The sequence below is a fragment of the Strigops habroptila genome, chromosome 1 (genome assembly GCF_004027225.2).
Source record: "Strigops habroptila isolate Jane chromosome 1, bStrHab1.2.pri, whole genome shotgun sequence".
In the NCBI taxonomy this organism is placed as follows: domain Eukaryota; kingdom Metazoa; phylum Chordata; class Aves; order Psittaciformes; family Psittacidae; genus Strigops; species Strigops habroptila.
Genome location: NC_044277.2, coordinates 118,324,123 through 118,350,020, shown reverse-complemented (window position 1 = coordinate 118,350,020; position 25,898 = coordinate 118,324,123). Strand labels below are relative to the sequence as shown.

General features: G+C 38.9%; 2 protein-coding genes across 5 annotated transcripts in view; both read left to right on the top strand.

Moving 5' to 3' along the window:
* Positions 1-16,937, top strand: part of LOC115604050 (macrophage mannose receptor 1-like) — a 54,582-nt gene extending 37,645 nt beyond the window's left edge. For all 4 annotated transcript variants that reach the window (XM_030476747.1, XM_030476739.1, XM_030476762.1 and 1 more), the window contains 11 exons: positions 63-205; positions 910-1,024; positions 2,600-2,769; positions 4,476-4,578; positions 5,456-5,685; positions 6,767-6,932; positions 7,902-8,054; positions 11,231-11,347; positions 12,799-12,966; positions 15,117-15,170; positions 15,541-16,937. In XM_030476747.1, the coding sequence (XP_030332607.1) occupies positions 63-205; positions 910-1,024; positions 2,600-2,769; positions 4,476-4,578; positions 5,456-5,685; positions 6,767-6,932; positions 7,902-8,054; positions 11,231-11,347; positions 12,799-12,966; positions 15,117-15,170; positions 15,541-15,791 (1,670 nt within the window). In that variant the 3' untranslated portion in view covers positions 15,792-16,937. The remainder of the gene's footprint in view (positions 1-62; positions 206-909; positions 1,025-2,599; positions 2,770-4,475; positions 4,579-5,455; positions 5,686-6,766; positions 6,933-7,901; positions 8,055-11,230; positions 11,348-12,798; positions 12,967-15,116; positions 15,171-15,540) is intronic.
* A 3,354-nt stretch (positions 16,938-20,291) lies between these two features.
* LOC115604072 (macrophage mannose receptor 1-like) overlaps positions 20,292-25,898 on the top strand; it is a 32,702-nt gene continuing 27,095 nt past the window's right edge. The window contains exons 1-4 of the mRNA XM_030476774.1: positions 20,292-21,268; positions 22,946-23,344; positions 24,398-24,571; positions 25,542-25,706. Of these exons, the coding sequence (XP_030332634.1) occupies positions 21,208-21,268; positions 22,946-23,344; positions 24,398-24,571; positions 25,542-25,706 (799 nt within the window). The 5' untranslated portion in view covers positions 20,292-21,207. The remainder of the gene's footprint in view (positions 21,269-22,945; positions 23,345-24,397; positions 24,572-25,541; positions 25,707-25,898) is intronic.

Genomic DNA, 25,898 nt, shown 5'->3' with positions numbered 1-25,898 from the left:
CTGATTCCCGTTTAACCAGTTGGATGTGGTGTCATACAGTTCCCCATTTATCTTACATTCAGGATTTTGGAATGATATAAACTGTGGTTATCCAAATCCCTACATATGTGAAAGGCACAACAGCTCCATTAATTCAACTGTTCCTCCAACAACATTTTCAACTCCAAGAGGATGTCGTCCAGCTTGGCTTTCCTTTCATAACAAGGTACCATAACAAATACATTGCATGTTTGGCAAAGTGTTAAACTGAAAACAAGGCAATTATTTAATAATATTGTTTCTTATTAAGAGTAAAATATTATTTTTTTGTAGAGAGCTGGTTTGCTTGCCCATCCACTGTTTTGCAGGAAAGGTGCTTTTTTGATGCTTCTAATGGAGCATATTCAGTTGCAGCAGACAAGTCATTCTCTAGTAATCTCTTCAAATGTTTTGATATGCATTTCCTAAAGAGTTTAGACAGAGTTCCTGAAGTACTGATGCTTTGATCTTGATGGTTTTTAACCAACCATAATGCTTTTTCCGTACTGAATACATTTTGTCTTCCTTAACTTTACTAACATGGTATGCTTTGTAGAGTCAAATAAACAGGCAGACTAATATCAGTCATGCATAACTTACTACTGTTAGGTGTCTGTCTATAAAAACTCAAGTTTTGCTTATTTTCTAGGGATTTCAGATCAAATCTAGTATGTGTGTGGTTGAGCAAAACACTTTCTTGAGACACTTAATTTTATACAAAACAAGGACCAGTACAAAAATCTCATTTTAAGCTGAATGTGTTTTTTTCAGATAAATGTATTCTTTTACTGCCTTTTCTCCATCCTGCTTTGCTGAAAGCAGTGGTTTTCAATCTGTGAGGGATATTGGAGTTAAGATAATTAATACATAGAGAATTTGTTCATGTTTTAGTGTTACAAAATATTTGGATCTACAGAAGATGAACGTGTCACTTGGCATGCCGCACGAACAGCTTGCATGAATTTAGGAGGAAACCTGGCCACTATCCCTAATGAACAAGTGCAAGGTACTGCATGTAGTTTTGTAGCAACTAGATGGGATGACATTTAATTTTTACAGGATGGATGTTGTATTTGTGTGAATATGGGCAGGGTTTGAATAATGATTGTGTGTCTTTCCAAAGACAAAATGTCTTTGGAAATGTCTTTCCTTCCAAAATGTCAAATTTTTAGAAATTTACAATGAAGTTTTCACCTGAATCTACCAAATTTTAATGTTGGCTTAGATAGATATACATATACATGTATATTGTCCTGGCAGCCAAAGTAGTGCTTTTTCTGCTTACATATGATGCCAACCAGACCTAGCAAGTTTCATTCCAAATGATGCAGTTTCACTAGGTGGCATTAACTTGCTGCATATCTTTTCTGTTAACTCAAGCAGAACACTAGGCTGTCTGGCTGTCTTTGGGGAGCTTAAGGCAGAGGTTTGACTACACATACACCTACCCACAACTCACCACTTAGATGTACCATTCTTTTCATTATATGAGCTTGTTTTAATGAACCTAAGAGCTGCATTCATGACTCTGTGGGATGAGCAGAGGGAAATTACCTCATGCGTGAATAAACATGGCACACATTGAAGTTAAAAATCGGGGAAGATTTTGATGGATGTTGATAACACCCTCATTTTAAAAGTACTGTTATATACTACAGTGATGAGAAACCAATGTTGCACAACACATACTGTTTGTGAACTCAGAAGAGCACACTGAAAAATCAACCATTGTAAAACAAGTCTATGTTGTAGTCCGAGCAATTAAATAGTTTAAATTTATTAAAATAGTTTAAATTAAATGCTGACATAAACTTATGTTTTCCACATAAAGAACGAAGAATCAAACTTTTGTTTTTGAAACATAGTTAAATTCTTATCCAACATAATTTCTGCAGTACAGATTTCAGGTGGTTGATTCATGCACAGGGCTTGAATTCCAGGTAAAAAAGAAATGAGCAATAATGCACCTTCCTGAACCGTGCAAAGCTGTGGTAATTGATTTGCTTGTGATGAACAGTTCTGTTGAGACTCATTTTAAGCAATCTGCTTGTGCCTTCTGCTCCCTGCTAAGACAGTGCAGGCTATTGCCAGATGTTCCAGGGAGAGAGGAAACACTCTTGCAGTTCCGTACCAGCAGTATTTGTGCAGACACTCAGGTGGTAGGTGCTCAGTGATGCTGTCTGATGCCATTGCTGGGTAACCACTCTGGTGGGATTGTCAAAAATGTAGATGATCTACATGGCTGTGTATTTCTAAGTCAATGACTTTGTGGGATTAGGATTCAAAAATGTCCTGAGACATTGTAAAAAGCACTTCTATCATGCTTTTGGGACTCATCCCAGTACCAGATTAAGTACTTAGCTGAAGTACTTTGCCCAAAGCCACAGTTACACATCTGCTTCCCAGTTCATTAAACTCATAAGTTACCCCCCTTTTCATCTTACCTGCTTGTGTTCTTAACAATGAAGTGTTCTGTATTTCAGAAAAAAATATTTAATATCACCAAGCTTGGTGAGGTCAGACATTTCACTTGTCCTTCACTAAAAGTATTTCTCTTTTTCTTTGCCTTTTTTTACTCTAGCTTTCCTCACCTTCCATATGAAAGATTTTGTAACTGATACATGGATTGGATTAAATGATATAAATCATGAACTGAGGTTCCTCTGGACAGATGGAACAGGAGTTTACTTTACAAACTGGGCCAAAGGCTTCCCATCAGGACATATGGATTTGTACTCATATGATGGCCAGGTAAATAGCAGTCACAAATTTTTCACTGAAATTTGATTTTAGGTTGCCTTTACACATCTGCTGGGATTTGAGACATGTTACTGCTTTGCTTCTTACTTTCCTACTTTTATATGTGTCAAATATAAATCCAGATAGAGTGAATGGTTTTGAGCCCTTGGGCAGTTGCTGTATTAGCTGGTGACAGGATCTGTGGAGTGATTATACAAAGATTGGTTCCAGATTTCAGTTCTGTGTGCTGGTGAAAGCTACGCTGCTTCTGTGTTCACCCTGCATTCTCTCACAGGCTGTGGCAAAGAGGACAGTGTGATTCCTGCCTCATGGCATTTGACCCAAAAACACATTGAATGGGCGCATCCTCCTAGTCATCTGACCATGGCTGTGCCTGAACTTAGCAAGTTTCTCAGGTGTATGTAGCTTGCAATGTGCACTTTAAAATATTCCTCTCTGTGTCTTACACTGAAGGAAATTCTGTCAGTCACAGCTGCGGCAGGGACATGCTTCTATAAAAAGAGAGCCATTCAGTTTTTACAGGGGAAAAAAAAAGAAAATCACTTCCCCTGTTTCTCTGTCATACAAACTGATCTGGTAAGTCATAGAGTTCTAGAGAGCTCTGATCTTACATGTTACATTGTTCTGTGGTATGGAACTACAGCACATTATAGGACTAGCTCTATTTCTCTTGAATGCCATTTTTAGTGTAGAAATCTTATTTTCCTGTATAATGTCCTTTTTCCTGTTTTTGAAAGTAGCACCTCTGAGCTTCCTATCTCTAATGGAAGGAGGAAACCTGGGAGAATTCAGAGTTCAAAAGAGAAAGCATCTCTGAAATGTTGCTTCTGGGATGAATATATATTTTTATCTTTTTATGAAAAGTAGTAGGATTTCTATGAAGTTGTCTGTGAAAACTTATAAAGTCCCTATTTTATAAATTCGAGATTTATTTTTAGAGTTTACTTGATCTTAGGAAAAAATAAGTTATCATAGTTAATACAAAATACCATGCAACTGTTCAGTTTGAAAGATTTAAATCTTAATGCACTTCACTCACAAATGAAGTGTTTCCCTCTGCATCTCCTCCAAAATAAGTACATAGAATAAAATAAATATGGATGCTTCATTGCGCAAAACTATTTGTTCCCATGCAGCCTTTTGCATTCATCACTGTTTGTTTAATATGTGCCAACATAGGTTCTAGCTATCATGTCCGTGTCAGAGAAATTGAAATGTGAGAGGTACTGGCAGATCAGTGGCTGCCTCTGGGCAGGATCAGTTCTAATTTTGCTCTGTGCACTATTACAGCTTGCAACAATAAATTTGAAGAGACTGATATGTCAGAAATGTTGCATTGCCCATTGAAGGTCCAGGGTTTTTTCCTGGGGCAAAGTTAACTGGTCTTTTCTACAATAGTTGATATCACCTATCTTTAAATTGTCTGTGGCTTTCCTTCTCTCCATGCTGTATGCCTGGAGCTATAAGAACACCAGAATTGCTCTGGTCTGCTTATCCACCCTAATGTTGCGCAAGAGAGGAACATTAAGAAATCTGTGAAGTGCAAGAGGAACAGAACCTCCCCATCATATAACTTATACTCTGAAATGTTACAGTGAGAGTAAAGCTACAACATACTTGTGCCTGAAGGGGGACAAAAGTTTTTTCTTTGCTGCTTCTAGCTATTTGTAACTGATCTTACATCTTTTTGCCTCTAGGCTGATTGTGTTGTCATGAGAAACAATCCTGTTAAGGAAGCAGGGAAATGGGCTGATGAGAGTTGTGATAACAACAGAGGATATATATGCCAAATTAATGCAGGTACTTGTCTTTTCAGTTCAATCAAACCTTACATTTTTTCAGGGAATGGCTTGGGTGTGTGGATTTCAGCATCATTTCATGTCATACATCCACAAATTGTTTTTCAGGCAGGAACACAAAGGTCATGTGTGTCAGAGGTCTGGTTAGAGTCACTGCTCTTAGCTGACCCTTCCCAGTAATGACCATGTTCCTACCTTCCTGAGCTGGAATTTGCATCTGCATCTTTGTGTTTACTACAACCCTTGACATGATATTTGTACTATGATTTTGTCTGTTACTCTCTGAACACATTGGCTTTCAATCTTCAATGTTCTGGAAAATACTGGCTTGTAAATGTAGCATGAAATGTCTGGAGAGTGACTGTAACTCACCCACAACAAACTTGAGCTAATTCATCTCCAAAAAGGAAATTAAAACGCAATGAAAACCTGGATTTAATTGTCTGATTTAAGGACTGATCTGTTGTGGAGTTTTTCTTTTCTGTGACCAAAAAAAATCCAACCCAAAATCCTTGGAAAACAACACAGTCTCTGCAAAACATTTCTTTTGATGAAAAAATATTTTATTAAAGAAATTGTGACCTAATCTAATCCTAATTCATTTCAGTAATACTACTCTGGAGGATTATACAAAATGCTCCTTTACTCCTTGTCAAAGGTTGCTTTAAGATGCTCTTTTCCTCTCTACAGATTTGCAATTGACTTTTAGTGGTGCTGGCTTAAATAATAGAGTATCTGTCTAACCCATGCTGATTAAAGGTCAGGGAATATGGAATCAAGAAAAAAGGCTTTTTGTTTAACTCTATTTGCAGCCACAGTGAAATCACAATCCCGTTTTGAATAACTATATGAGTCTTTTTTTATCCTATATTTTACAGATGCTGAGTTTCTGCCTTCTACAAGTTCATCCCCATCCAACATTATGCATTATGGTAACAGTAGTTACTTGTTCATCCATACCAAAATGAATTGGGAGGATGCACGGAAAACCTGCAAACATGATCAGTTTGACCTTTCCAGCATCTTAGACTCTTACAGTCATTCATTCCTGTGGCTAAAGATGTTAAAGTATGGGGTGCCTATGTGGATTGGTCTTAACAGTAATGTGGTAAGAACATCGAACTAGTTGAACATGATGCTCCTTCTTTTATGGACAAATCAGGAGCTGAAAAGTCTTATTATATCTCATTGCTTTAGCTTATTAGTTTATATCTTGGTCATAAATGTTTTAGTGTACTGTCAGATTTATGGGTAGGAATCTGACCTCTTCGATTACTCTGATTAAATTCTATATATTATACACATTTTCCCACTTTTTCTGTGATATTACACTCTGTGCACTTCCAAACAAGATATTTTAGGCTAGCATCTTGAACTAGCTCTTTGTATATATGGCGTATTTAAGATAAAATCCACGTACTTTAAGATGTACGGTAGAAATTCTTTATTCTAAATAACAAATAATTTTCAGAAACAGAATAAGGTGCTGTTGCTATGACTCTCTCAACATTTTTGAGGATAGTTAGCCAAATAATTAACTTGTTTACCTCATTTTATTTTATTTGTCTCTCCTTTCCCAGTTCTTTGATATTTTGGTACTTTCTGGATGGTAAAATACACCACCCTTTCTTCTTGGCACAGACACTTGTCCCACATTCACTCCATTTGGCTGAGCACATGACAGAAATAAAAATGAGTGAACATAACACACCACTTCCTAAAACCTAAAAGATTCCCCTCATGTAATCAACAGTACGATTCACTGATTTCACCAGCTTTGGTGGGAAATGATTAAGCTTTTGAATGTACTGCAAGTTAAAATAGTATACATTACTTGGAATTTTGGGGGAAATAGATAGTACAAGAAGTAATCAGGCTTTTGCTGTTACAAATTATTTTAAATGAATTTTTTATTAGTCCAAAATTAACAGTTTGTTACATTCAGAATTAATTCAATGTCACTTACTATGCAATTCCTTTTGCTGAAAAGTATTTTTTGCACTGCTGTATTTTTGGATAAACAGTTGCTTGTCACAAGAAGAATTGAAAAGTTTCAGCCATTTGTGTGTGTTACTGATTTCTTAAAAAAGCCTTCTAGCACAAGGTGCTGCATAGACAGACATTTGACCAATGAAGGAATGGTTAATGCTTAGAGGTTAATAATTTCTGCTGGCTTGTTTTATTCTCAGACCAATGGGCGTTATGCATGGATTGATAACTGGAGAATGAAGTATACGAAATGGGCTGAAGGGGAGCCAAAGCAGAAGATAGGCTGTGTCTATCTGGACATTGCTGGAGCCTGGAAGACAGGATCCTGCAATGAAAGTTACTTCTCTGTTTGCAAAAAAGCTGATGGTAAGAACTTGAATTTAACCATTGTAATTACAATGATTATCTCAATAGAGTTCATTGTGCTGTGTTATATATCTTCTGATACAACCTTAGATGTTGGTTTTTAGTTCAAGAGCTAAATAAATAAAATCATTAAAATTTACTTGGGTTGAATGGGGCTGTTTTAAAATGAGGGCAAACACATACTAAGAAAGAGCTAACATGACTGTGAATAGCCATCACTTTACATTAATAATGTTAGATGTATTTTGCAAAGCTTAGACTCACATTACTCTGCTGTTTATTCTGATACTGAGTAAGCGTGCAAGACCAAAACCCTCAAAAATCAAAAGGCAATGAATGTTAGGTAGTAGTCACACAGGAATGGTGTTGAAGGGAGAAGAGCTGAATGACCAAGCCGTAAATTGACACAAGGAATATTTACCTGTAACAGCTTTCCAGATTTTCTTTTTATAACTGAGGACAAACTACAGGTGGTATAGAAATGTTTAAGGACACTTCTTCAGGCCACCTTCTCTTATGTTTTTGACCTGAAACTCCTGTTAATATCATCTGATGATGCCTTCTGCATTCCATAATATTAGGTCACAGCCCATATGGCCAAGTTCATATGGGCCCTAATTCAGCATAGCAGTCGGGTATGAAAATATATTTGTGAATAAAGAGTTGAGCTGAGTTGAAGCAACTGTTAAAAGATCAATGTATGCTGGAATTCCTGGAATTCTTAGCTAAATGAGATTTCTTAAGACTACAGTTGCAGTACTTTTTGTTCATAGATTTAGGATTTTCCCATTATTGTCTTGTAGTAAGCAGTACATACTACCAAGATCACATTTTTTTTAAAGACTTGAGTGAGTTTTCCAACATTCAGTGAGAATAATCTGTTAATGGTAGAAGAATGCATAAGAAGCTGTTTCTTTAAATTTCATGTTTTCTTAAAAAAAAAAAAAACCCAACACATTTTTTAAACAGTTCAAGCTCCCACTGAGCCCCCTCAGCTTCCAGGGAAGTGCCCTGAGTCAGAAGGACACAAGTCTTGGATCCCTTTTCGAGGTCATTGCTACTACATTGAATCTTCATCTACAAGAAACTGGGCCCAGGCTTCTTTAGAATGCCTTCGACTTGGTAAGTATTCTCCTTAACCAAAGAACACATCTTTCTAAATTGTTTTTCCTCTCTATGAAAAGCTGAACTTGTGCTATGTATTTTTGTGATTTCGAGGATGGTCCAAGTGTTGGATGAATAGGATAGCTGCATCCAGTTATTGTCTTAATTTGGGAGGAGATGGAAAATAGCTGTCTAACTATTGACACACACTGTCTTTCATGTGTGTGGGACCAGGCATTAGAGGAGCTCTGTGGCCTGGAGCGGAGGTTACAAAAGTGGAAACTTTGTCCTTTGACAGGACAAGAGGTAGTCAGCCTCATCCAGAGCAGGCACTAAATCTTATTTTAATGGCATTTTACATTTATTCCTGATCTGATTTGCCCCTTCACTGTCGCAGTTTTATACTACTGGAATGAAAGTTACAGCTCTCTAGGCAGAATATATTAGAAAACTAGGGGGTTTGTGCTGTTTTCTTCTCGCAGCTTCCTTCTCTGGGAAAGTGGTGTAAGATTTGTTACGCTAGACTTCATATGTCATTAGTGTCTACAGCACTGGTGGCAATGTGACTTAGATGTCTAACCTGCCATCAGAGCATGCAGAGATCTTGTTCATGCTGCCAGTGACAAGGCTGAGAATGTGTTCCCTGTAGGCACACACACATGTACAACACATCTGTACATATATTCATGGCAGGCCACACAGATCAGCACAGACAGAAACACAGAGCACTCACATGAACACAACCTGCACTAACACCTGTATTGTGTTCCCCTCTCTGGTTGATCAGGATGAAAGTCTGTTAGTGGGAATAGATTCACAAATACAGTGTGGATCCCTCCAGCAACTGGACTCAGACACTCAGTTTGCCTTGTAGCTGGCCCATGGATCTCTCTGTCCTCAGTTACTGGGACCCGGAAATACGAGCTCACATGGTCACCAGCCTGGCTCCTGTTGCTGGTACACACCCGTCCCCACCACACGCATGCATACTGGTCCCTCCAGTAGTTAATCTGCCATGGTCCGCCCATGTGTAGAGACACACATGGACACAGAGACATACAGAGCTAGCTGGAACTCCCCAGCTCTCCCAGTACCCATCCTCTCCCCAGTTGGTCTCACCCTTAGAGATGCACACACACTAGCGGGTCTCATCTTCAGAGACCAGCAGTCCTTAAGGTCCCTCCAGCAGCTGGCTGGGACTCCCTTGGTACCTCTGATTGCCAGCTCAGTTTGCATTCTCACCCTTGGTGATGCACAACACACACCTGGCTGATTAGGCTGACCTGATACTCCATAGTGAGCACACAGTCACTTTTGTACTTGCTCCAGTTGTGGCACCATGGACACAAGGGTCTCTGACTCGTGGTCCCACTCCAGCTGCTGGTACTTAGACCCCCATGCCCACACATGCACACAGAGTGAACAGTTTTCACCTGTGAAAATAGTTAGAAACAGAGTTTAATAAGAAGATAGGACTATCTGCCCAGATCAGGTGCAGGTGTGGCGAGACCACTGTACTGACAAGAAAACTGTTTACACATGATCAGTCTTTTTATCCTCTTATCCCTCTATTTTCCCGTCCTTGTTCCTCCCAAATGATCTAGGTCCATCCCTCTCCCTGCCTTTGCTTCCTCCCCTGAACATCGCATCTTAAGTGTGTGCAATCTTGAAATGCTCTTCTGTATCCCATCATGTGTCCATAACCCTAGGCAGTAACACCCCTCAGTCTGAAAGTACTCTGACATTGTCTTGTCCTGATGGGTTTCATACCTGGCCACTGTGGCTGAGCATGTCCTGCGACAGCCCTGGGAGGGGCTGAGCAGGATGTTCTGAGTCCACAATCTGTGTTCTTCCACTGCCATTGTGCCTCTTTGCTCCTCTGGGCTTGTGGAGATTGGCCTTTGATGGGCTGATGGCTCCTGTGATGGGCCTGTGAGTAGCCAGGGAAGGGGTCCCCTATCTGCCATTGTCTCTCTGTGCTCCCTCATGGATGTGCAGTGAAGCTTTTTATCACAGAGCATAACAATAACCAAACATCTGATACTATTCAGCAAAAGCGGAACAACTAGAAAAACATAAAGACTACACTGAAAAAAGAGGAACATTCCATGTTCTCTTATATTCTGCTGTCCCTGCTTGCACTCTGGGTTTTGTTTGCAGTTGGACATTTTTCAGTTATATCTTATCCATAGTAGAATTCTGAACCATAGTAGAATTTATCAGTAACTCAGCAGTGATTCAAATGACTTTTATATTTGTATTCTCTGTAACTGTGTCTTCCTTACCCGAGAGACAATACCTTCAAAAATTCAACAGCCAAATCAAAACAGTCAAGTGCCAAACACAGCTGTTGGCTGGATGCCAGCCCCACACAAAAGACAACTGAAGATGCGCTTTCTCTGGTGTTTAATGCCACTACATACAAAGCCATGCAGCTCATTCTGTCTGCTGGCTCCATGCTGTGACTTGATTTTGCTAGAGCATCATACAGAATGAATCATGGCAGAATGCCTGGTGGTGTGTGTGCATGACTACAGGGTACTATGCTAACTGGGCAGCAGATGGCCAAGATGATCTTTCTTTCTCTGGTGGCTACAAAGAAAAGATGGGAAAATAAGCAAGACCTGTTTAAAGAGTTAAACTAAGGACTGTGCTTTATAAATTTGGCGAAGTCTGTGCTATACATGAGCTATACAAAGGCTCAGAAAATATTTAATCATTAATGTGCAATGTTATATTGTGCACAGGCTGAAGTTATACATACTTTTTACTAAAAACTTTGATTTTTTTTTAGTGTGGGTTTTTTTGTTTGGGTTTTTTTTGGGGGGTTTGTTTTTGTTTGTTTTTAGTAGTAACACATCAGTAGAAATTTATGCTGATTACCATACTGGCCTGTTGTATTTTGCCTAGTGTCATTGTTCAGTTATGTTGCTATTTCCCAGTGGATGAGGAAACAAACAAACAGTTTGTGCATTGTCATGGAAATGATAAGAAATACATCAGCAACAATGCTAAAGTCCTTCATAAGATATTATCCAAAGTTAGTTTTTGTTTTGAACTTCAAACTCAGTTTGGAATTTGGCACAGATAGATAATCAGTGGCTGGTCTGACATTTAACAGGGCAATGAGAATGCTTTGTGCTAGGAGACTTATGTCTCTAAGAGGTTATTTATTTTTTCTCTGTGTCTTCCAGGTGCCTCTTTGGTATCAGTTGAAGACTCAGCTGAAGCCAGCTTTCTGGCATACACCATTGAACCACTTGAAGGGAAAACATCAACTTTTTGGACAGGAATGTACAGAAATGTGGATGGTAATTTCTTTACAGTTGACATCATTTTGTTTGATGAATAATAGTTACAAGCTGTTTGACCTGGGAGTTGAAAACTTCACATTATAGTGCTGTAACTCATAAAAAGTGAAATCAGGAAAGTTAATATATTATCATCAGAGGGGAAGCTGGTGAATGATAATCAAGCAATAAACAGTAATATATAAGAGAAAGACCAGGCATGGAAAGTTCATCTTAAAGCAAGAAAAGTCTTATTCACAACAAAGTAAGGTGCAGATGTGCATATGAAGAGTACAGGCAGGACTGTGTTCAGAGTTAAGATGAAGTTTGGCTCTTCTTAGGTGTGGGAGGGACCCTGGCTTGGTGTACTTGTCATTGAGATGCTCCAGTTTTTGAGCTAGAGAACAATGTGTCTAATATCACCTCTAGTCTTTGGAATGACCAGTGACTCATCTTTAGTTACAGCAGGCCCTCAGAACAGCTTCACATTTAAGCTGGAATTGTTTGTGTCTTTGGAATTGTTTACCACGTTTTTCTATTTTCTGCCTTACTGTAACGAAGGTAACTTAAGAGTGAACAGGCAATAGGCTCAGAACAGTACAGTTCTTAGAGTGATCACAAACAAAAGAGTTGCTTCAGCAAATAGGTGCCATTATATTATGAGATAATGATTATAGTAATTTCAGCGTAACTGCATAACTAAATTTCATATCTGTGGAAAAGTGATAATATCCAGACACCATGCCCTGTTGTTTGGTTTTTTTTTAAAACCAAAAGGTGAAGAATCTTATAAGAAAACAAAACACAGCTTTCATGCTGAGTCGAAGACTTTGCTTGTTTGAGTACAACTTAAGAGTCAGAAGGGGCAAATTTATTCTAAATAAACAACACTATTAAAAGAAAGAAAAAAAAAAAGGAACAGGAAGGAAGAGACAGAAGGTCCCAGCATCGCTGAACGACCGTGATCACAAGATTCCAGAAGCAAATCTTTCAAAAGGAAAATCGTGTATGTAAAGTTAGTGGAAAGGAGCAGAAACTAAAAACCAAATAGAATAAAATTGGATTTAGAAGGACTTGAGTGGAGGCTTTGAAAAACCCTCCCTACAAGTTACTGAAATAAAGGGCTTTCTTGTGAAGATAAATTATGTTTTAGCATCAGTAATTTCTATAAACCGAGTGAATAATTGACACTGCACCATTGCAATATATTGTTGGAGATACTTCTTTAAACTGTTTTGCCTTTGTAACATCATAAGCCAGATTGGCCTGCCATTTTCCAGAAGCTGATGTATCATTTGAATAAAAACTTAAGGGCAACATGATGTGTCAGAGCAAAAATTTAAATAATCTAGTGACTTGTCTCCAAGAATGGCCACATACAGATTTTTCAGGAAGGCAATAAATGTGGAGCGGGAGTCAAGATGAAAATAAATACTATCTTTGTTTTATATATTCAATGTTTTTCCAATTAGGGGAATGGCTGTGGCTAGACAACACTGCAGTGAATTTTGTCAACTGGAATGCAGGAGAACCTTCCCCTCAACAAAATGAGCACTGTGTTGAAATGTACGCGAACTCTGGGTACTGGAATAATATCTATTGTTCTTCCTACAAAGGCTACGTTTGTAAAAAGCCAAAAAGTAAGTGCTTCATTTATGAATTTGTTTTATGTATGGAGTATGCTCCTTGTGTGCTAGTATTGGTAGATGGCTGATGCACACAGTGCATTTTAGCTGGGTGTTTTGAGGTTTTATAAATGCTGAAGGATGCATGCCAACAAAAAGAATAACTTTTGTCAGAAAATAGAAGTTCTGACCAGCGCTTAAGCCCCTTCAGAATTGTCTTAAAAGATTGTGTTCCTATCTTAAGTGTACCTAGTGCATACACTTACTAAGTTTGCCTGTTCTATATTGATAATTGTTGAGTAATCGCAGTGTTAGTACTGTGCCTTGCACACAAATTTGTCTCATCTATTTGAAAATACATTCCTTGGGGTATACTCTCTGCTCAACCCTTTGCTTATTTCCCTCTGGCCATCTCATGTGCCTGCATTTTCTGAGTAAGAAGTAGTGTTTCTGAGAATTGAGTATTTTTGAATTGTAAATTAATGAACAGTTTTGAACCTTTTGTCTGTGTTCTCTTTTTTTGAGAAGATGAATGAATGAAAAGCAGAGCATATGCTAAACTGAAAGTGTTCTGAAATAATAGAGTGTGCACATTTGACAGTAAGGACATCTAGTGCGTTTGAGTTCCTAATAATTTCTTCCAGCATGTATTGCAATATCAAAACCTCTTACTAATATTTGCTGAGAAGAGTGAAATGCCTGTAGTAGCTGAAATATGCTCACTTCCTCTACATACCAGAAATGAAATTCTGCTTTCCGTTCTATAAATTTGTTCTCATGCAAAATTATTCCTTCTTACTCAGATGCTTGTAATGATTGATGACTGTATCTTCTATGGAAAATACTGCAGAACTGTCAGATACAACCATCCCTATGATTCAGAGTCTAGTTGCCTGTGTTTTTACATTGTGATTGACAAACAAGAAGGCACTTTATTTTCGTTCTCTGTCCGGAAAACTTTTCTCTCATTCAGTTAATTTAAGGATTAGCTTCAGCCAGTCTAGCCTTCTGAGCTGGAATGCCATGGAGTCAGCCAAATACCAGAGTCAATACAAGGACTAGACAGTTGCTTGCTCAAGAACAGGGCACAGTGGAGTCCTATACGGTTGTAGAAATGCAGCTTGGCTTGGCACAGTTTTGTAAAGCTGTGATAATGCTTCATTTGCAGAATTGAAAAAAAACCCCAACTAAGTAGCTATAGGCTAATCAATGAGCTGTTAAAAGCATGATTTTACTTAGTTGCACTTGCCATGGCTTGTTATGTTTCCTGTTTTCTGAAGAGGCTGCAAATGCAAGACTGTGATTGAAACCTTCCGATAGAAAAGATGCTATTTTCTGTTTATTGAGGTAATTTTAAAGACAGTAATCTGAAATTCTGTAGCTGGTCTCTTCCATAAATAATCTAACTTTATTTTGTAAGTAAGGAGGTACTCAAAAGAACTGCTCAGCAGTTCAGTAGGTGCTAGTTGGCTGTGCTAGAAATAGTGACTAGGTATATACTAGGGGGAGAGGAATGTCAATCCATCCCAGTTCTATCAGTTTGATGCCAGTGTCAGCAATAGCTGCCCAGAGCCTGGAGAGGGATCTCAGGTTCTTCCAGCAAGCCAGATTTTATGGTCCAGATATTAAATTTTAAGTGAGCTACAGACATTTTAGTTTGGATGTGATATGTGCTAAGACACTTTGGACTCTGTGAGTGATTTCAATTGCTGTGTAGGTATGCCATGAAAGTCTCTTAGCAAACCAATCTTATTTTACTTGCTATATTTTTATAAGTTTGCAAGTACTGCATTTGTAGTTATACTGAGGATTATGTCTGATCATCTCTGTCCTGAAGATGCTGTGTAGATTTTCTTGTGGTTTTATAGTGATGTCCTTCTCCATGGAACAATTTGATGATTCTTCTTTTCTGCTAATGTATATAAATAACTACATAGGAGATAGAACACAGTAGACTATGGTGCTGTGCCTTTTGGTAGGCCAGATATAGCTCTGTGTGGACTAAACCTGAGTGTTTTCAGTATGTAGTGGTGTGTATTATATATTTATCTGAATATGATTTTCAGTATTTTCCAAATATAGAAATAGAAAATAATAAATAATATAGAAATAAAAAACAGAATAATATAATAACATAATTCTTTTCCAATGTTTCAAACTGCCAGCAATTGAAATGCCACCAGCAGCTGAAGTACCACCAGCTGAAATGCCTACAAAGGGTAAGAATATTGTCTTTCAAGTAGCAAAAATCTAATCCTATGTAAGATCATAAACAGAACAAATCGTATTCTGTATTATGTCTCTGACATTTTCTGATATATCTGTTTCCTAAGAGCATAGGATTTCCTTGGAAAATAAAATATTTTCCATTCAGTGCCCAAACACAGATTTAAAAATAATAATTTGTGATGTAGTATGCAGTGTTAACATTAAAAATCAATTAATTTTATGTTGCTACCTTTTTCTCTCATTATTTTGAAACAAATGGAATGCTTTTGCATAAAGAATCATGCTTTCTAAAGAAATTTTTTCCAGTAACCAGATAAAGAGTATATGGTGTCCTCTTGATTTCTTTGTGTTTGTTTTCAGCAATGACAAAGGACAAGAAGGCTCCTGCTTTGAACCACAGTAAAACAGGAATTGTAGTTATTGTTGTCATCCTCGTCCTAGTTGGAAGTGGCCTTGCAGGTTATCTCTTCTACAAAAGAAGGAAGGATCGCTTGTCAACAAGTGACAGCTTTGAGAACAATTTGTATTTTAACAGTGATGCAGTTCCTGGAACTAGTGACACAAAGGATCTTGTGACCAACATAGAACGGAATGAACATGCGACACTGTAATGTAATGAAATTAAATGCAATGTAATATGTAATGTAAAATGTAATGTAATAAAATGTGCCTTGTTTTAATAAAATTATGCGACTAGATTTAAGCCAAAGCCATTTTCTCATGTGCAAATACCATAGTAGCTGGTTGCAGTGTGTGCATAATGTTATATACAGCAGTTACTTTATTTTGTAACCATTGTCTAATGTGTAAGATTTCAGATATCCTGATTTGATGGCCCACACTGGTGAGTGTGGGTCTTAAGGAAAGAGATAATATTGACTAGTTATTAAATGGAACAATAGAAATGAATGCAATAAAGGAAGTAAAATGTAGACAGATCCACTTGAGAAGGCTCCCGAGATTTGAAGTTTCTGCAGCAGATTTATTTCCAACCATGCTAATGCACAGATTCTCTAAGTTGTTCAGCAAACGGCTCTCATTCTACCATCTTTCAAGCATTCCTAGGGACTCAACTACAGGGGTAGTTACTAGATGACAAGTTTGTGTTTAGGCACACCCTCTTTGAACCACATAGGGAAAAAATCCTTTTCTGATATAATTTCAGTTCCCACAATTTCACACATCACAGAGAACCAAGTAGGTAATTCTTGTAGTTTCTGTATTCTAGAATTTAATCAGGTAAAATCTGGGGGCAGGCTACTGGAATGGAAAGTGTGGTTGGCGCTAACTGCCACTGTATGGCTGCCCACAAGTCAATTGGTCAGGGAGAGGTGATGAAAGTGATGACAAAACTTCTTTCTTTTCAGGACAGTTACTGAGGAGAGGGAGGAACATTACCTGTATGTGTTCGGAACTTTTACAGGAGCACTGGGCAGCTGTTAGGGTGATCACACGTTGGTACTGTTCTGCAGCCTTTCAATACACAGCATAAGTTTGTGGGGTGAGTGCTGGAAGTCAAGCACAATTTATCTTTACCAATGTATTAGTTACTACTGATTTTATTTCCTTTCTAAAATGGCTGGATCAGTTACCAGTTATGGAAATCTTAGACTCCCCAAGGTGGAGTTAATATTCATCTTTGTAAGTCTTACAAGATGTAAATCATGCGTGACTCCTCACTTGCATACACAGGTTTGCAAGGTTTGTTTTTATGGTTTCAGGTTTTGTTCCATGAAATAAACAGTAACTAGCTTTGATTTTTTAAATATTTTTTTTGCTTTAGAGTCTCGCCTATATAAGACTGTAACATGATAAAGTTAAAAAGGAGATGTTACATCTGGGGAGATTTTCCATCTGAAGTTGTGATTAAGTAACATTGACCATATTTTCCTGAACCGGTCCCAGGATTGTCTGCTTAAAAAATGTCAGCTCAGTGATTTAGTAAAAATCTCAAGTTACATACATGTATAGGTAAGATGGGGCAATTTGTGCTGGAACTCCTTTTCCCTGGCTCTGCTCCCTTTCACCCAGTTACTTCCTTGCCTCTGTCCCTCCCCCTGTTTCCATTTTTAATGCACTGTTGTTTGAGCATGTGTTTTCAAGGAGTAGCTCTAATGGTTCTTCATGCCACCTGATGTGGCTTATGTGCCAAAAGCCCCACCAAACTGACTGATCAGTGTAAGGATGATGTTGTTTCAATTATATGGAGAAGTGGTGCTGGCTAGCAAGATATGTGAAAGGGATGGTGGAAGGTCAGGAGGTGCTGGCTGGAATCCCAGCCTTACTGTGCAAACAACAAAGAGATGCAGTCTCTATCCAAAGGAAGTTCAGTCCTGTTGTGGGGCCCTGCACAATCTTGAGGCAGTATCTGCCTCAGATACTGTCAGGTACATCTGTACAGCTAAAAAGTGTCGTGGAGAATCCAGCTACTGGAGCCTGGATAGTCCTGAACTCATTCACCCAGTTATACTGCCTGAAATCCAGCATCATCCTTGAGCTGAAGAGAATTAAAAATGCCGTGGTAGTTACTAGCTGGCAGTAGGGGTAACTGCTTCTGTGAAATCCCGTGTCTGTTCTGCTCTCCTGTACGAATGGGCGTGGAAAAAAACAGAGGAGGTACCAAATCAGAAGCTCTGCTCTGATCTGCTTGGCCTGCTTATCATAGAAAAAGTGTGAGTGAATAAGACTTGAAAGATTTTCAGAAGAGGAGGAAAGTTAAGCTGAATGGTTTACTGCCCCTCCTACTGCAATACAATGGAATTGAAACACATTTCCCATTGAAAAGAGCAAACATGGCAGCGGTGGCATTTGCAGCACAGGAAATCGTTACAGTTCCATATAGTGAGCTGAAGATGAGCACTGATTGAAGATAGAGAAATGAACAAGCTTGAACACTTTAAATAATATCTAATTAATATAAGATTAAATCAAAGGCTTTTACTTAGGGACTTGGAATTATACAGGATTTCTTGGGGTTTTTTGTTTTGTTTTGTCAGTGATGGCAACTCATTTATTAGACTGTCTGAATGCAGAGTCCAGTCCCAGGTTTTTAATATCATAATTCCTTTGGTCATGTTTGTGACAAAACTGATCACACAATTGCAAGAAAAATTGAGAGAGTACTTTCCAAACTGGTATACTCTTTCCAAACCCTCATGTTATTTCCATCTTTCCTGGACTGAGTTCTTATGTGATGGTTTTACCAAACATCATTTGATGATCTGACATTATGTTCTCTTTTCCTGCTGCTAAACTGCAATGTTTCTGACAAGTGATTGAGTACGTCAAAAATGTTTTGAAGATTGGGCTGGGGAAGTCATTCCTGTTGCTCTATTTGACTGAAAAAGAACAGTATGTCTTCTTGGAAATGATTCATATTCATATGGATGAAATATCATTCATTACTTAATGTATTCTGATCCTTCATCAATTCTTTCAGCCATTTTCTACTACTGCTATTCCTGTAGGGATTGGTCAGCTGCCTTAGAACCATCTTTTTGCCCTTGTGGCCTCTTGCTTTGTCTTCTCAGCAGATGCTGCTACTTACGGGAGGTGTCGGTCTGCATGTTGCATAAATGTATATTCAGAGGAATATACATAGAGGAACTGGGATCTTGCTTTTTTGAAATATTCTTGCTGTAAGAACAAGGCAAATGATTTCTTGAGAAATCAGATGAAACATACATGATGGATAGAAAAGCAAAGGAAATTTTTAACTGATCACTCATATTTCATACCCATAATCCTCTGATTCTGCCAAGATTTCTTATGTTTGATCTTGGCAGTTTAGACAGTAAAGAATTTCTTCCTAATATCTAAACTTAATCTACTTTCTTTCAGTTTAGAGCCATTCCCCCTTGTCCTATCACTGCTTGGTCTTATATATTTAATTTCTCTAGGGAAGCATCTGGTTGAACCTGGATGAACTCACCCATGCATTTCTGTGGGCAGCTGAGGAATGACTTGATGGCAATATTTGATAATGTGTAAAGGTTTGTATCTTTGCACATTTGTATGTTTCTGGGTACCCTTGTGTTTAATTTTCATTTCCTCTTTTCTCTAGAAGAGCTCAAGCTTCAGAGGAAAGGTGGTGAATCCGCACACTGTGAGTGTAACTTCCTGCCTGGGAGCAGAGACTGCTGAAGGAACAATGCTGACTCAATACAAAACCCAGCAGCCTTTCTTCCTTGCCACTTCTAAAATGTCAGGCTGTGCCTTGCCAAGTAGAGATGCTGGAGCGTATCTTTGCAATCTTCTGATTTTCTTTCCCACTATTTGGCCTGTGATGAGGTCTGCTCAGGCAAGCATACAAACACTGAGGTGAAGCTGACCTTAGTATGTTTTACTGTTTTTCAGCCTCTCTCAGCAGAATGTCACTCACAGTCCTTCACCAAACACTGATCTTTCTTCAGAATAGAACTAGTTTCTTTTTCCCTGTTGCAATTCCACTTGTTGCCTCACGGTAGCTTTGGAAATGCTGAGATGTTGTATACAGCAGAACCACAAGACATTACATTTCTCCTGCCTAAATAATAAAGAAGAATATTTTTTCTATTTGCACATCTGGAGCTCCTGAAAAAGGAAGCAAGGACAGTTGGAAAGTTGAGGCTGCAGAGCTAAGCATTTCCATGCTGGGGAGAACTTCAGACTCAGTGCAGCCATCTTCGTATATGCATCATAATTTACTGAGTAATTGGCCATCTGCTGCTTTGTGGAGGCAGCCTTCTCTCTTCTCCCACTTCCCTCAGGTGTCAGTGTCCTTTTCAGGCTCATATTCTTTCCACGTTTTTGGTCTGGCTGTACCTGATGGCCCTCAGGTCCCACTATTTGCATTCACTGTTGTAGTTCTTGTTCTGCTCTAATTCTTTGTTCACCTTTTCAGAGTCATCTGTATCTCAGCCAGAACAACAGAAGCAGGATCCCACACCTTCATGTAGGTGTCCAGGGCTTTCATTGCCTGGAAGAGCAGCAGTTCTCAGGGAAAGACCGTATAGATTATTTGCCGCAAATACAATATGGGGGAAGTTACTCCAAACTAGCCTCTCCTGAAGATATAGGAACAGAAAGTTTTCAAAGGCCATAGGCAAAAAGGGATGCAAACCTTGCACAGGAGTGCCTTTTCTCTTCCCTACCCCCTGTGTTTGTCTAATTCTTGTATCTATCATGAAGGAGAGAGCTTTTTCGAAGTAACCATCCGAATTTTGTCAGAATGACTGAAGGGTGTGCACTTTAAGGGTGCAAACTTTCACAGACTAGTGGTGTGAAAAAGGTGGCAGTATTCCATATCAGTTTAGTTTTCCTCTCTAGTAATTGTTGAAAATCCACTATTTTCCAGTTACAGATTCTCTTCTTCCTAGAATTGTGTGGTTTCTTTTTGGAATTTCTTCAATTGTTGCCATCGGTTTGGGTTCACTGCTCCTGCATACAATCAGGAACGGAGCAAAAGAAGTGGCAGGTGCCTCCTGAAGAACACAGGTCCTATTTTTACAGTTTTTCTCTTTTCCATGGAACTGCAGACATGGGAAATTCTGGTTCTCTCTGATTCCGAGCCACACGTACTTGATTTGCATGGTGCCCCAGCCAATTTTTCACAGTACTGCATTGCACTGTGGCTTTTTTCATCATTTATTGGTACAGACGAATTTTCCTCTTCTTCTTTTCCTTTTTCGCTTATTTCTGGTGAAGAGACATTCATGTCACCTTTTTGTAAAAATAGTGATCCTGAATTGTAACATATGTCTCCAAAAATCCTCACTAAAATGTATTTTCATGGAAGACAAAAATTTTATACAGTAGAGAAACTAGGTTAGAAAGTAAAGTTTATTCATTAATGTATTATTTCAAAATTACTCATGTGACATGATACAGTTCCTTGTTTCCTTATTTGCATCTCAGAACTTCCCTGCATCTGTTGGGTCTTAAAAACTAAAAGGGGTGATTCACTGCAGGAGGGTTTTCTTGCAAGGCACAGAGTTGGTCTTAGCATCAGTTTGAGGTGAAGGTGAGAAGGGAGTCAAACATCTGGCCATGGCTGTCTACCTGCTCCTGACATTTCTCTTTTCCTTTACTACAGCTCTTCAAATGTCTGGTAAGTTTTTGTCCTCTGCTGAATATGAAGGTCTGCAAGTTCTTTCTCATGCTTTCCTGTTGTCCCTGCTTGGTGGACTGTGAGTTTAGATCTAGTCACAGCATGTAATTTGAAACAGTTTTATTCAACTTTTAAATTTGGTGGTATCTGTATAGGCATTCTGTTTCTTTAAACCATCTTTCAAGGCAGTGCATGAGTGAAAGAAATTAGCCAAAAGATGTGGACATAACCTAGACAATGCTGATCCCTGAAAATCAGCCAGCTGAATGCAGACAAAAGCTGATCTGAAATTACTCCACTGGGGTTAGAACAGCTCAGAAATACAGGGCAGCATCCTCTCAGCATGAACAGAACCACTGGCTGATGTGTTCTTTGAGTTTCTTCATTCCTATAGACTATGGCATACTGATTGTTGCAGATTGGAATCCAATTTCTCCAAGCTGATGGCTTTAGGACGGACCTTAAAAGCTTCAGTCTGTTAGATTTCAGATACTCCTACTGCTGAGAGGAAAACAAATGATGCCGTGTCTGCAGCTCTTTCCCGCAGGAAGCTCCCAGCTAGAGAACTGTGGGAGTCCAGTGCTATCGCTTGAATGGCAGCAGGGACTGCCAACACTGATCTAATCTACTACAGGAGAAATTCTTTGCATATTTTTGGGTGAGACCAAGCTGGCTCTAATCCATCCTCTTCTAACCTTGTCAAGAACCACTGCACCAGCTGTGCCAGGGCAAATGCCGTCTGCTTTGTTCAGGTCTGCAGCCTCTCAGACAAACATCACCAAAGCTGTTTGACTACTCCCTGACAGCCTGGGGATGTGGTGGCTTATAAAGGCCCATTTAACTATTCCATCCCTAGCAAGAAACCTTGGGTTGCAGTAAAGCTCAATGGCACAGCAGAGTGAGCTGGATGATGTTGCTATCACTTAGATGTTGCTAAAGTGAGCTGCAAAAATGGTCAGGGTTCAGAGCAGGCTGAAGTTATGCCCCTTTTTTGAAGCTGGTCTTAAGAAACAAAATGCTGTTGTGCAGTGTCTCACATTTCTATTTACAAGTGTAGCTATTAATGGCACTTGGGGTACTTACTTGGCTTAACTGCTCAGAACTGAACTGATGATGCTGCAAGTTGTAGCTTCCCTCCTGAGAAACTCGCAAGTTGAACTTTGTGAAGAAACAACTTTTTGTACAGTTGCCAAAAATTTCCAAAATAATTAACCGACAATGAAAAATACGCCACTTGCTTGATGAGCTGAAAACCGCAGTGTCATTCTGGGCCAAATATTCTGGGTTGAATTTTGAGCATGTAAACGATTTTTAATAGCTCTAAAGAAAAAAAGTCCTTTTACTTGCAAAATTAAAGCCCGTTTAATATGCTGTGTGGTGAGGCAAGAACTCATTAAATTTAATAAAAGCCATTTTTTAATGGTGTTTTGAGAACAGTGTGCTTTAAGGAGGGATGTGAAGAAGTGATTTCTATTGAAAGAGATATGTTTTCCGTTTCTGCATTGCTTAAATCTTAAGAACATGTTGATGAATATCCTTCATACTGATGATTAACCTCCTTGATTTCTTTCTCTGTGGACTCTATATATTAATTCTTTGTTGTAGCAGACTGTCAAGACAAGTAACTGATCTACAAAATCTTTCTTCAGATGTTTGCTTTCTCATTTTATTTTATAGATAGCGAAATATTTTCATTCTATAATGAAGATAGCAAGCTCTGTGCCCAAGCTCAGAACTCTAGCTCAGTCATAACTACTACTTGTGATGAGCACAGCGAGTTTCAACAGTTCAGGTGGATCTCTGCCAAGCAGCTGCTGAGCGTGGCGCTCAAGCTGTGCCTGGGAGTGCTCTCCAAGGATGAAGAGGCTGCCATCACGTTGGAATCCTGCAACAGCACGAATGAGCTCCAGTGGTGGGAATGCAGAAATGAGATGCTTGCAACCCATGGCAAGGATTTATTTTTCAACTATGGCAAAGGAAAAGGGAAGAAAACCAGGTTGTCCAAAGGAGTAGGCAAAGGGAGCATGTGGAAAATCTATGCAACTGCAGACAGCATGTGCTCTCAGCGCTATGAGGGTGAGTACTGAATATTAATCTCTATTTCTAGGTAACTTGACTGCCTCTATTTACAAAGCATTCCACTTCCTGCTTGCCATGCAATAATCCTTTTCTTACAGTGACATCAGTTAGCTAACAGAGCTAACTGCAAATATAGGTTGTAGAAAAGCAGGCAAATATGACTGTATTTATTTCTACGTAATTCGGAAAGTGTGATTCTTCCAAGTGATAGAATAAAATGATGAAGGCCTATAATATAATCATAACAATGAATGGGAAATCTGTTTGTACAGCAAAAGCAGGAGAAAATCTATGACTATTTCAAAATATGTCTGATCGATTTGTAGAAATGATTGTCTTATATTTAAATATTTATTTTTTCTATTACTTGGATTTTCTTTTCCTGCATTATTATCCCTCTGGGGGTATTTAGAGTGTGCATCCAGGCCCAAGTGTTCAACCTCGTTTCTACTGTAACACTGGTAGGGTTGGAAGTTAAATAACAAGGGTAGAAATTTCGGCTGTGCCCTACAAGGGTTCCAACTGGAATGAAGTTTGTCATGATTTCATTAGATAGCAGGAAATTACACTGCATAGAAATGGGAGGGTTTCTTCCCAGCAAAGACACTTGCAAATTTAAAATATAGCTTCCTCTCATGAAGAATAATAAAAATATCTCCTTTCAAGCTTCTTCAGCCATACGGGGGTGGGGGGGTGGAACCAAACAAAAGAACCTAAACATCATCCATGAACAGAAGTATGTATGCAATGGGAGAAACTGAGTTGCGAGCACCTCTAGCACAGTAGTCCAGATAGCAATGAAAAAAAAAGTTAGATAGAAATTGGTGTGAGGGCAAATTAAGAGTTGTTTGAGAGTCTTAATTCTGAATATCTTGCCATAGTCACACCTGACTGGCATAGCAGCCTGGGAAGGCTTTGTGGTAATGAAGTACTGATGAGCTGAGCTCTTGTACAACTCCTCTGTGTCCATGGAGAGCTGCCTATGAGTAGACACTGTGGTGAATGTCTGACACCCAACTGACTACTATTGATCTATTGTTCTCTCTGTAGATATCTATACACTAGGAGGAAATGCCTTTGGCGCACCTTGTGTGTTCCCTTTTAAGCTCCATGGTAAATGGTACACTGAATGCATCCCCCGGAGTGATGATGCAGGCTCTCTCTGGTGTGCAACTTCTTCAGACTTTGATACAGACCATTTGTTTGGAAACTGTCCACTAAAAGGTAATTAATTTATAAAGATTTCAGGAAAGGCATTAAGCAAAGTTTTCATCCACTCTCATGGTCAAAATCTCCTTGGAATGTGGAATTAGCATTGGATAGTGAGGTAGATTCTACTAGCCTAGTTCACTGGTGAGCTATACAATAATAAAATGAGGTATCTGCTCTTCACTCTCACTGTTTCTCCAGCAGAGATGAGGAGTGGTCCTACAGTGTTTCCAAGACTGTTACATATAGGGAATATTTTGCGGGTGGTGACTGGGACTGGTAGAAAAAGGAAGAGAAAGTGCTAGGACTAGGGAAAAGAAAGTCAGAGCAAATGAAAGGCAGAAAGAAGTGCAATGGATGGGGAAGGTGAGATACAGGGGAGCAGGGGACAGTGGTGCATCATAGGATGGAGAACAGGAGGGCTGGAGTGAATGGAAGGGTGCAGAACACGGGCAGTGGCCTTCACCTGCTTTCAGTGCTGCAGTGCTCCTTAAGCCTACAAATCACCCAACACAGCTTTCTAATATCCTCAGCACAAGTTCCCTATCCTTCACCCCCACTTTACATCTGATTGGGAATGATAATTTCTGTCATGTTGGGAGGTTTTGGAGAGCATAAGAGGGGTCCCAAGGTAAGAAATGGGTGTGGAGACCAAGATTTTCTGCATGGGGAGTACAGAAATGCATGTATACAGGTAGAATGTATCAATGAGTGGGTTAACGTGGGCTGACCTGTGAGACAAATAGAGGAGTTATATAAATAAAAAGGAACAGGGTTAATGAAGAAAAACTGGGTTTGTAAGGAGAATTCCTTATGTGATTAATGTATTATTAATATTGAACAAAGTATATTTAAGTGGGACAAACTATATATATAAGATTAGCAAATCATAAAGTTATGTAGCTTTAGTCTGCAATGAAGATTTTATTTTCTATGTTGGCAAGTATGATTATCTTTGTCAAAGAGCTGTTGTCATGTTTTATAGACACCATCCACAACAACCTTTGGAAAACAAATCCTGTGACAGGAACTCACTATCAAATAAACTCAGAGTCACTTTTGACATGGTACCAAGCAAGAAAAAGCTGCCAGCAACAGAATGCAGAATTATTAAGCATCACAGACGTTCGTGAAGAAATGTATTTATTAGGTAAAGTAAAAAAACCGAAACACCATCAAACGAATTAATGCATATGTTTAAAATGTAGATCATCTCCAAGAGCCTTAACATTGATACTTCTATTTACTCTGTGAAAATAGGTCTTAAAAAAGCTTGTCCCTTTCTCGCAAAAAAATGTATTAGAATAGTGGAAAAAATGTAACCTATATTAAAGAAAAAAGA